This window comes from Lathamus discolor, chromosome 3, assembly GCF_037157495.1.
Source record: "Lathamus discolor isolate bLatDis1 chromosome 3, bLatDis1.hap1, whole genome shotgun sequence".
NCBI classification, from domain to species: Eukaryota; Metazoa; Chordata; class Aves; order Psittaciformes; family Psittacidae; genus Lathamus; species Lathamus discolor.
In genome coordinates, this window is record NC_088886.1 from 3,726,524 (window position 1) to 3,738,938 (window position 12,415).

Below are 12,415 nucleotides of genomic sequence, written 5' to 3' on the forward strand. Positions count from 1 at the left end.
GATTGGATCTGAGGAGGAAATTCTTTCCTGTTAGGGTGGTGAGGCACTGGAATGGGTTGCCCAGGGAGGTTGTGAGTGCTCCATCCCTGGCAGTGTTCAAGGCCAGGTTGGACAGAGCCTTGTGTGGGATGGTTTAGTGTGAGGTGTCCCTGCCTATGGCAGGGGGATTGGAACTGGATGATCTTGAGGTCCTTTCCAACCCTGACTATTCTATGATTCTATGATTTTTCTAAAGTATCTTGGAAAACGGTAACCTTTCTATAACTAAGCCCAGGCAGGAAGCAGATTTCATTCTGTACCACTATTCATTTAAAGCTTTTTCAAAGTATCTTTGAAGACATTACACATCTGAGTGGAATTGTCTTCTCTGGCTGAATAATTTCGGCAACTTACTCACCAAATCTGTTACTTCTTGTTGTAAAAGTTAGATAAATACAAACCAGTTTTATGTAAAGCTGTCGTGGTTTAAGCTCAGCCGTAAATCAGCCATGCAGTTTCTCTCTTACTCCCTGTCTTCCTCCCCGCCTACTCCCAGAGGGATGGGGAGGAGAATCAAAAGAATGTAACTCCATGGGCTGAGATAAGAACAGCCCAGTAACTAAGGTATAACACAAATCACTGCTGCTACCACCAATGATAAGGGAATTTACCATTACAAGGGAAGAGAATACAGTACCACCCATCGAAACCCAGCCCGACCGAGCAGTGAACCAGCCCTTCGGGGTAACTCTCAGTTTACCTCCTGGGCATGACGTGCTGTGGTATGGAATACCTCTTTGGTCAGTTTGGGTCAGGTGTCCTGTCTCTGCTTCCTGCCGCTTTCCCTTCCTCCCTGGCAGAGCATGAGACTCACAAAGTCCTTGGTCAGATCAAACATTTGAGCCGAAACTAAAACCATCGGTGTTATCAGCACTGTTCCCAGGCCGAAAGTCAAAACCACGGCACTGCACCAGCTACTAGGAAGGAGAAAAAATGACTGCTACTGCTGAACCCAAGACAAAAGCAAAGCTTACAAGAAAGAGTTTAGCCAGGTTCCGTATCTTGTGTCTTTTCAAAAGCTTTATTTATTTTCTGTGATTTCTCTGATGTATATTTATTGTTAGAGGTTTGACAGGTAATTAAACATTACAACACACTAGTACAAATAAGCAGCACTCTGTCATCTCTTCTTTGTATTAAATCCGTGAGAAGTAAAAGTAGTTTTGCAGTTTTTCTGTAATTGGCACGTTCTACTTACAGTTGTTTCACTCTTAAATTACAGTTTGAAACCATTTTCTATATAGTTGCAAATGTTGAGATAAAAAAATCCATACTGTACAAGGGTTAGGTTAAGATATACAAGTTAGGTAAGATATACAAGTCAATATGACTCAATGTAACTGCAGAATTGGGGTCTTTGTCAGTCAGCAGTACCATGGCCATCCATCCACAAGCATGTCAATAGTCCTTCTGCTTTACAGTATTCTGCAGCTGAAGTTAAACAAATGTGAATGTGTTCCAGGAGCAGGAGTCCAGCACTGTCACGTAGGTTGTGCCTCCGGGGTTTGTTGGTTGGTAGTGTAGACTCCATTGGAGTTGTCTCACAGGCAGTTGTTCTCTATTTGAAAAGTGTTTTGTTGTGTGCTCACTTGGTCTTTCGTTTTATTTCTTAGTCAGGTGTGCTAAAAGATCGGAAAGGGATGGCTCTGATTCCGTTTCAGACAAGAAGAAAAGATCTCTTACTCATTTTAGTAGGCTTTGAAGCTTGGCTGTTAAGTAGTTCTTCAGAGTGTGGTGTCTGAGAGATTGCTTGATGTGTGTGTGCATATCTATAGCTGCACAATACTGTGCTTCAATGAAGATTGGCCTGAGTTACACTGCTGAAAACTTGTCTGGAAATACACAGAACCCTAAAATGGGGAATTGCCCATCATTCATTTGCTCATGGAAACATTCCACAATAACATGAACCAAACATCAAATTTAGATACCTTCTGAATCAAGATTTCTTCCCTATCGATTTATATCTAAATGTCTTCCAAAGCGTTTTGCCAGCCCTTCATTTGCTGAAACACTTTGTGTGTTCTCTTCCGCACAACCCAGAAACGAATGCAGCAGCCAGAAAACCCATTCCTCCAAGCCGTAATATCTAATACACGAATAGGTTGTTGATTCCCAGGCATGAGAGTTTCATCCAATGGAGGTAAAAGCTCCATGAAAGTTACAACACGTTGACCCTGGGGCTCGCGTGAATGGGAATACTCACCAAACCTACTGTAAGACCATCACAAATGCCTCAGGTTTATGTATTGGAGAATACACCATACAGTGTATGGATTTAGACATACATCTGTTATTAAACATAACGTGAGCTCCTTTGATGTAGTAATGTTCAGCATGTATGTTCTGGATTAAATCACATTGGGTTGAGTAAAGTCAAAACTCTTTAGATCTGTTGGGTGTATCATTATTTTGGTTGACTTGAGCAAGTAATATCTTCCTTTCTTAGGCTTCCAGTATAAGCCTTTCCTTCTGTCTAGTCTTCCTCTTGACCTTGGTGTGACGTATTTTCCATTCAGATTGGTTTCCTCACATTCACTGTGCCACCAGCCTCCTAAGGAAAAATATTGTAATGTCAGTTGTGCTCTGACACACTGTGCTCAGCTCTGTTTCAACATGAATCTTCCAGCGAAAGGAACAATTACCCAGTCTACCCAAACAAAATGGTTCTTGTAGCTATACCACTTACACTTGCAAGTTGAGGGCCAATGCAAAGATGCTGTGCTCCCTGTTACTGCCTGCTTCACGTCAGAGTAGTGGTGCAGAGAAAACTGCACACACAAATGCTACCACTGAATTGGGACACTGAAGAAGTTCCATGTTTCATGTGACCCTCTACAACTGACTTTCTGATTTGCTGGTATTTGTCTCAGGTACAAATAGTTAAATCTCTGCATCCGCAAGAGGCTGAAGTAAGCAAAAGAGCCTTAAGTAAGCAAATTATCTTTTTTATTGGCTGGTGTTCTTAATCACAAGCTTAAATCATAAGCCCAGTTATGCTTGCAAGGGACTGGCAACAACTCTGTGCTCAGAAAGAAAGTTTAGCACTTTGGAAGTCATTGGCCATCTGTTTTATGGTCACTGGAGCCAAGTAATGCTGTCGACATTGTTTCAGACAATAACAATTTTCAAGCTTAGAATGACGTACAGAATGTTTGTTGCATGAAGAGGATGTCTGGAGGGCAATTCTGTATTCTCTGGTTTAATCATTTAATTGCTTTTTCAATTGTTTGCTTTTTGCTATAAACTGGCAAAGCATAAAAGCTTCAGAAAATCAAAGAATTAGGAGTCCTTTAACCAAATTAGCTTTAAGAAGCATCTTCACCCTTGCATCTCTCTTGCTCTTTTGAGGGTGATTATACCAGGTGTACTTGACAAACAGCTAAAATCTGCCTTTGAATGGAAACTCATCATAGAATCTTAGAATGGTTTGGGTTGGAAGGGACGTTAAAGCTCGTCCAGTTCCAACTCCCTGCCACAGGCAGAGACACCTTCCACTAGAGCAGCTTGCTCCAAGCCCCATCTAACCATTGTTCTTAGCTTTTGGATTATAGTCAAAATTGAGTTATGAGTCAAGTTTGTCTTCTGTTTTTATTGCAAGGAGGGATTAAACTATCCAACCTAGGGCTGCCACACCAGACCAGGCATCAGAGGAAGAACTGTTTTTTACTTCATAGCTTAGAATCTCATCCTGGGGGTTTATTTCAGCTGGTGCTGCTGGTTCTGTTTCTGATGGTGATCCTTTGCACAGCCTCACTATGCTGTAGTTTTACCTATCTATAAAACAGAAAGATGATGCCTCGTTGTAGGACCCTGCTGTCTGCCAACAAAAACTATCTTTTGCAAGTGGAAAGATGCTGCTACCCTCTGTTTTCTGTATTTAAAGCCAGGCTAGTATCAGTAACTACCCACTAAAGCATTCTACCCACAACCATCCTTCATATAGCAAAGCAGCTCCCATGTTAATATACCCAGCATACTGATACCTAGGTAGTTTTCTGGGCAGTTGAAGTCATTTGTGATGTTTGCTTCATGGTCTGCAGTTGAGAACCGCAGTTCTGTCTGCTCCGGCAGGGCATTGGGGATGCTCCCAAACATCCGTGAAAGCTGGAGGGTGTAGTCCGTTTCGGGGCCTCCCAAACTGAATGCATACTCGATGTAACGTTTATTATCTTTCCAGTCCTGCAGCTCAATCCGTAAGATGTAGTCTCCTTGCTTAGTAATGGAATAGGTCTTGTTGAGGCCAAGCCAGAATTCCTCTGCAAAGTTGTAAATAGATGCTGTTAATACGGAAGTAGACATGAACCCCCCATGGTTTGCAGATTTCTAACCCATGCTTGAGCTGGTTCACCTTTAGAATATCAGTATATGAAAATATGTGTTCAAATAAGCTCTGGAATGTGAGAATCAAGAGGTGTCAGGGGGGGGATTAGGGAACAGAAGTCACCACGCAGACAGTTAGAAGGGAAGGGGTTATGTGCTAAACTTTCCCTAAACCCCTTATTGCTCACACTGCTGTTGAATTTGTTTTTGCAGATAACCTGTGGGTAGTAGGTGTGAAAATGTAGTATTTAAAGGGATTTATTCATTGCTTTAATTAAATCAATAATTTGAGTCTTGGGGCCTGTTGATCTTTTCAGAGGTCTCCTGCTACATTCTTTCTGTTTACTTCTCCCTAATTGCACACCAGTGATCAATAAAGGCAAGAGATATAAATGAAGTGGAGCTTCTCTCTTAACTTTTCCACCTCTTATGAAACTCTGGCAGGGAGCTCAAGACAATTAAAACGTGTAATTGCAACTGTGTGACGAATGAAGGAAATGACATACATAAAACCTAATTGTAATTGTTGTAGTTCTTAAGGAAGGAGCTGCAGAACTGAACCTAGGTTTCAATTACCCTTGTGTGCGAAGTGAATTTAACTTGAGCATTTTCCTTTTGCTAGAATTCTTGGTAATTGGTGTAATTAGTTTCATAAATTATATTCATTAAGTAGCTTATTATCAGTGCTGCAGGTATCAGTGCACAATGGGTAATTGCCACATGTAGAAATCGTGTAGCTGGATGTGAGTGCTGTACATACAGGTGGCATTTAAAGCAAAACAAGACAAGATGGTTGAGTAAAATACTCCAACAATTAACAGATGAGGAGCAGCCTGTTGTATTTTAGCCTGTTGTATTTTATCATCTCAGACTATGCAGCACAGAGCTGAGTAGGACATAGCTGAGAGTGATGACACTGAAAAGATGTGGCTTCTTGTTGGTATAGTATGTGGGAATTCATTGGAGACCAATCAAGGAGCATTCAGTATGATCAAACTATGCAGGTGAAAGTCTCCCTCAGTTGTGAGCTGCTGTCTCAAAATGTGGGAAAGGCTGGGATAGAGCAGCTCTCTATCATAAAAGAGGTGGAAGTAAGTCAATATTGCTGCCCACATTGGTGAGGTTTTGCTCTTTGCTGTGCCTAGAAATTCAAACTGTTGTCTAACCAAAAGTAGACTCATTGTATGAGAAAAATAGGGAAGATATTCTGGACAAGGAGGCTGTTGGGCAGCAGCTGGTGCTACAGATTCTTCAGAGTTGATGATTAACATGGAAACATGGGTGTTTCCTCACCCTATCCAGCCATGGAGGGGATTGGCCACTGCACAGAGACACCAGAGGTGTTTGTGCAGGGGAGCACACACAGCTTTAGGTGCTTTTGAGGTTGGAAAAGTTCGTGTGGTGGTTTTAAAGGGAAGCAGGATTGCCAAAAGGTTGAGAGAAGGCAGTGACAGCAACTTGCCGAGGTTTTTCACTTGTCTCTATTTTAAAGGCTTTGGGAAGTGCTTTTATAAATAGTAGAATATTGATAATTAAGATATCATTTAAAGCATTCTGGCTTTGGTTCGGCAGAAGTTTCTAAACACATTTGGAAGTGCGTCTTTCAGAGTTTTACTGAGTTACATTTTCTGATAAGCATTTTCTGGTGTTCTAATTAGGTAAACTGCTCCGGTTTGGTGTTTGGTTTTGCCTGCTTTCATGGGAACACATTTCAGTAAGAAGATTCAGCTTCTCAAATCAACTGATACAAAGAAAAGACACCAAAAAAAAAAGGCATTTTTACCATTGAGGTCACCAAAGCCATTTGTGTAGGCATCCCAGGTTTGGTTGAAATCTAGTGATCCATCCACTCTCTTCTGGATTACCGTCCAGGAACTGCCTGCAAATGAGAAGGGGAAATAAGTCCCAAGCCTGGCTTAAGTGTTTAAAGCATTAGAGAGTAGATGGAAAGTAACTGAGAGCATCAGCTGCTGACCTACGGACTGCATTGCTGAGGCTGCACTTACGTGAGCTCACTCTCTACCAGAGAAGAAGAAAACGGGTTTGCATTGAAGGTAGCTCTGTATGAATCCCACTTACTCTTCATTTTGCAAAAGACATAAGTGCACATGTACTGAGCTACACAGCCTTTAGGCTGTACAGAGAGCAGATGTTTGACTCACAGGATCATAGAATCCTGGAATGATTTGAGTTGGAACAGATCTTAAAGCTCATCCAGTTCTAACCGCCCTGCAACGCGCAGGGACACCTTCCACTAGAGCAGGTTGCTCAAAGCCCTGTCCAACCTGGCCTTGGCCTTATTAACTGTCCATGAGTGTTCTTGAGTGCTCCAAATTTGAGGTAGAGTGAGTTAGCTTAAATCTTTATGAAAAAAGTTCAAGTGGGCACAGCTGAGAGGAACATGCGGCTGTTGGAGCCCCTCTGGAGTCCTCTGCCACACTCATGGTAACTCAGCTCACTGGACTTACTTTGTTAAGCTCAGTTAACTGGGTTCCATTTGTTTGTTAGGGCTGAGAAACACAGACATAGAGAAAATGATAAAAAAGAAATATGAAAAGTTGCAGACATTTGGTCAGATTGGCAGGCTCCCTCTACTCATAGTGCTTGCCTGAAGCAAGGCAACTCCACAGAAGGTATGAAGTGTTGGAGGCTGTGTCCATGCTGGGGTTGCAGCAGGGTCTTTCTCCCAACCAGGTCATTACACTCGAGTTTTACCAGTTTCAGCAAATGTAATCAAAGAAGCTTTTTACACAGGGTAATCCCATGTCTTTCTGTTTAAACATCCAGACAAATCACATGGCCCTGCTGTGGTTGCATCAGCGTGTTCCCAGGCTCTCCAGGTACCCGTGGCCAAGGGACCATGCAGGGAGGCTGGGCAGGACACGCACAGGGCAGCACTGTGTGGTGCTGCATTGCAGGGTGAAAAAACCAGCAAACAGTGAACTGGCCAAGTGATGTGTTATCTCTGAGTAGCGGCAAAGGGAACAGAGAAATGGGTTTCTTACAAAGATAGAGCTTGGGTTGGTGCTGTGCCTTCTGATACATGACAGTTCTGGATGTGTATGATACATATCTACTGACTCACCCAAACATGATAGAGGAATCCTGTCTCCAGGACTCACCGCTTTAGTTTGGTGTATCTTAAGTCTCAAGCAATGAGCTTTGTTAATGAAACAAATTTTTACTAAGGTATTTACTAATTACTGTTTGCTTTGATTTGGAAATCTATTTATGGTTATGATATAATGGCATTTATAATTGCCATTTTCATTATATATAGCTGAAGGGGCTTGGGTTTTTTAAATACACTTAATTTATATCACATGAATTTATATCCTCTACTCTTGTGAGGCCTCACCTGGAGCGTTGTGTGCAGTTTTGGTGTCCTCAACATAAAAAGGACATGGAACTGCTGGAACAAGTCCAGAGGAGGCCACGAGGATGCTCAGGGGACTGGAGCACCTCCCGTATGAAGACAGGCTGAGGAAGTTGGGGCTGTTCAGCCTGGAGAGAGAAGGCTGCGTGGGGACCTAATAGCAGCCTTCCAGTATCTGAAGGGGGCCTATAGGGATGCTGGGGAGGGACTCTTCATTAGGGACTGTAGTGACAAGACAAGGGGTAACGGGTTAAAACTTAAACAGGGGAAGTTTAGATTGGATCTAAGGAGGAAATTCTTTCCTGTTAGGGTGGTGAGGCACTGGAATGGGTTGCCCAGGGAGGTTGTGAGTGCTCCATCCCTGGCAGTGTTCAAGGCCAGGTTGGATGAAGCCTTGGGTGGGATGGTTTAGTGTGAGGTGTCCCTGCCTATGGCAGGGGGGTTGGAACTGGATGATCTTGAGGTCCTTTCCAACCCTAACTGTTCTGTGATTCTAGGATTGAAAGTCCCTGCCTCTTTATAAACAGAAGGTGAAAATTAGATTATTTCTAGCACAGGTATCTTACCAAATTTCATTTCACAGTAGACATCGAAAGCTTCGGAGCCGTTGGGCTTAATAGAGTAGACACCACTGGACCGTGTGCCGCTGTTGTAAAGTGCACTGCAGTCAGGAGCGGTACCTAGGAAAGCGAAGAGCAAACAATCACAAATCTTGCTTTGGATGTGGGAAGTTTTCATCCAGCTTTGTAACTTCAGTGTCTGTACAGGATAGAGCCAAAGCAAAAGCTTGAACTATCTTTCTGGTAATCTCATTTTACAGTAAATGTCATGAAATGGACAAACTGCTTTGGGCTTGGTGATGCAGCTGCCAAGTTGTAGTAGATTGGATGTACATTAGGCAATGTTTCAATTCAGATAATTCTGGGAAGTTTATAAGAACTAAGATTAAACTCTGGCAAATGGTCTTTCCTGCCTCTTGTAATGTTCCCAATAAATACCGTTCCCATTGCTGCAGTTCAAAAACGCCTTTCAACTTCAAAGAAGGCTCTTCCAAATCTTACAATTAGCCACTGTGAAGTAAATTACTTCTCTGTTCATGCTCTCCAAGACAGGCATTGACAGTGTCAGAAGTGACTCTAAAAGCATGATCACAGCATGTATTTACAGGAGGTGAATAGAGGAGGAGGATTGAGGACAGGATTGCTGCATTACTGGATGTTATTCCATGTCACCCCAGAGATGTACGTGTATACTGGGGCTAAGCAGATGATGGCATTTTTCCCAAAGCAGGAACTCTAGCTCCTTCCCAGAGCACTGTGTATAACTGAAGTCTTTTGCTTTTAGTCTTTGGCTATTAAAACCCAACACAAGATGTTCACAGAGCATGCTGTAAATACAGCGTGTTGCATAGTCACGTCTAAGAAGGTCTCACCATCAGATCCGTATGTTACAGCCGTGGTGTTGCGCACAGGGATCGGAGTGTCCTCTGCTTCTGTGAGCTCCTCCACAAAGGAGTTCTCTGCGTGTTCCTGGAGCTCAATGTGGTTTAGCTGAAAGAACCGTAATTACAGGCTGTTAATTTCCCAAGTGATGAGATTCATGTATCAAGCCAAACAATGTCCTGCAGAGAGTAATTTTCCTTGTGAGTGTAATCCTTCAGAACACCCAATTTACAACATAAAAATAACTTTAGGACCACGCTCGTGGATTTCAGTCACACGAATGTCACTGCTCAAACAAGGTAGGATTCATGAGGCGAGTAAATGACCCGTTCTTACGAGGTTCCCCTTAATGGGCAAACAGGTTTAACTTATTTCCTCAGGTGACATCACTTAGACAAATAATACCAACATCTAAAGAGCACAGAACCCACAGTTCCTTAGGCTGAAATGCTTTTTCCTTCTATAGCCTTCTCTTAGGAATAAATTAAGTATGAGCATGTCAGTTATACCCAGTGTTATGGTGACACATGTTGGACTGCAGAACGTGGCTCCCTATTGGAGTGAATATTGGAAAAGAAGAAAGATGTAGAAGACCAATGGGAAAACAGTGATATGGTAGACAAAAAAGAAAAGAAGCAGTCAGAAAACACTGTTGCTAGACAGTATTTCAAAGCTGTGTTCTTGGTCATCATGTGCTCTGGCCGTAGCGCCTGGCTTGGCAGCACAGCAGTCTCTCACCCAAAATGGTACCTGTGTGTGGTCAAAATTGCTTATACCCTCCTCTACACCACCAGCTGTGAACAAGAGGGATGGCTGACCAGAATGACTTTCTGGCCCAGTCAGGCCATTGACTCCTTCAGTGTTATGAGAGATGACAAGTTCTGGAAAGAGAAACAGAGATGGTTCTGGTACCTTCTCCTCCAGCTCCTGTATTTGGTTGTGCTGTCTATCAAGTTCTATGTGCTGGTCCTCTACAACTTTGAGAAGCTGCTTGATGTCATTGTCCTGCTGCTCCACGAAAGCCTGAGGACAGGAGAAAGGTTGGGGTTAGAAGCAGCAGAAGACATTCACAGTGCTGCTGCCTCCATAGCTCTTGTCATGGGGCCAGTTTTGAGAGGCATAAACCATTTAGCATTGCCTTTCCTTTTCCAAAGGGTTGTCTGCTTTGCCCCTTAAGGAATGGATTTCTTTGTTTCTGAAGCAAACACCCATTTTTTAAGACAAACTACTGGCAGCCTTGTAGAACTTCATTGTTGTTGCTTTTTTCCTTCAGTTTTTGTGTCCAGAACAATTTTGTTCTATGAAGTTAGCCCTTGATTCAAAGTAGATCTATGCCACTGATCAAAAAAGGGAATAGTTCCCAGCATTTAAGGTATTAGCTTGGGATTTGGGAGATCTGGATTCATCGTTCTGCTTTGACACAAACATCCAGTATTTTCTCACACAAGTTGCTTAGCCTTTTATACCTCTGCAAAATACAGTTAATACTTCCTTTTCCGTAGGAAGCCTTATACCCCCCTAAATACTTGCATCTATTGACATTAAGCATGCTAACACTTGCAAGGTTCTTTGTCCTGGAGGTCATAAAGGTACTATAGATGTCCCTCTTTAAAGGTTTAAACTTCCTGCTTTTATGCTAAGCAGACAGTTCTTAGTGCATTGATTTGCAATGAGGTGACGACATACAAACCTATGGGCTTGGAAATCACATCATTTTCCTGATTGCAAAAATTTTTTACCATTATTATTGCAGAATTTCTTTAAAAAAAAAAATCACTTCAAAGAAAAAAAGTCACTTTAAAGCAAAAAAATAGTGGAAAAGATAGACCTGTTAGTTCACAGGTTTCTCACTGGGGAGTTTTACTGCAAAATAACCAATATGTCAGATGAAGACACTGATTCATACAAGATTATTGCCGTGATTTATTTCTCAAAATACACAGTAGTACTCCAGTGAAGAGGAAGATAAAACATGAGCTTCTATTGTGTAACGCCCACTAATAGCATTACAGTTTACTTTGGCTTTGGGTGTCAGGGGCTTTCACAACTCTACTTACTTTGAGTGAAGAAATTTCCTTTGTCTCTTCCACTGAAGGCTGGCTGATGGCCAGTTTAGTGACTTTGTCTTCCAGTCCCCATACTTTCTCTTGCAGCTGGATTTTGTTTTGTATGAGGTCTTCAATCTTCGAATTCATCTCCTGGGAGAGATTCTTTATCTCTTCATTGTTGATTTGCAGTCTGGCCGTAGTTTGTTTGAGCTGTTCTTCTTCTTCTTTGATTTCACTCGTTTGCAGTGAGAGCTCATAAAAGGACCTATCAAAAATGTAAAGTTTTTCAGAGATGTCATTCATCTGCCCCTTTGTCTTATGGACAAAGTCTTTAAGACCGTGCCCAAGCTCGAGGAGTCCATTGGCTAAGATTCGAACATCATCTAACATGGCAAATCTTGATCTTGTCTCAGGAGATAAAGCAGGATCAAAGGAGGAAGAATCCTTTTCAGCTCCAGCTGAAAGAGCAAGTGGGGCAATGAATAGAAAGACTAGAATGGTGTTCATGTTTTCAGCTCCTGGTACTCTTTGGTTGTTCAGGATGCACAGACTTTTCCTGCTAAGAGTTTTTGCTGTGTGACTGTCCTGGGTTGTAGGATCTATTTATACACCTCTTCATTTCAGAAGAGGCAAACCAATGGGTTGATCATTAAACTGTGTGTGTTTGAACGAATGTAACCCCTCTCGGGTGCAGGTTGATATCTGGGAAGATAAAACCGAGAGACGAGCATGTTGCTGATTAAGGTGGTTCTGAACTTTTCCATCTGCCAGGACTTGTGTTATAAAATGTTATTGATGACATACTGGTTTTCACACAACACTTTTTAATAGATTAATTTTGGGTCATAATCTTGATAAGGGCCTAAACTGCTTCTTGTTTGTGTTGTATGATTCCTTCTATTGCTTTAGGAGCATAAAAGGATTTAACCGTACTTAAGAGCACTGGATGCTGTATTTCAGGTTGTGCAGCTCCTTGATAAGCTGTGGAAGGGCAGAATATTCCCAGATGATTCACACAACTTGATTCGCATCTTGTGCCATTTTCTGATGTAACTCATTGTGCTGCAGTGGATTTACTTGTCATGTAGTTCAGATTAAGTGAGAAAGAGGGAATTAGGTCCAGAGATTGCCTGGATGTGATTCTACTATGTTAAGGTTTGTGCAGTAATTTACACCATATAAAACTT

At 42.1% G+C, this 12,415-nt stretch overlaps 2 protein-coding genes across 9 annotated transcripts in view; one reads left to right on the forward strand and one right to left on the reverse strand.

The window, feature by feature from the left end:
• The window catches only part of DOCK7 (dedicator of cytokinesis 7), a 110,843-nt gene that overhangs the window by 44,342 nt on the left and 54,086 nt on the right, over window positions 1–12,415 (forward strand). The gene's annotated exons all lie outside the window — the stretch shown is intronic.
• ANGPTL3 (angiopoietin like 3) lies at window positions 1,055–11,800 on the reverse strand. Its single transcript, XM_065672541.1, has 7 exons — window positions 11,238–11,800; window positions 10,093–10,203; window positions 9,171–9,288; window positions 8,305–8,418; window positions 6,146–6,241; window positions 4,026–4,298; window positions 1,055–2,593 (listed from the first exon to the last, which is right to left on the reverse strand). The coding sequence occupies exons 1-7, from the start codon at window positions 11,733–11,735 to the stop codon at window positions 2,391–2,393; spliced, it is 1,413 nt and encodes a 470-aa protein (XP_065528613.1). The 5' UTR covers window positions 11,736–11,800; the 3' UTR covers window positions 1,055–2,390.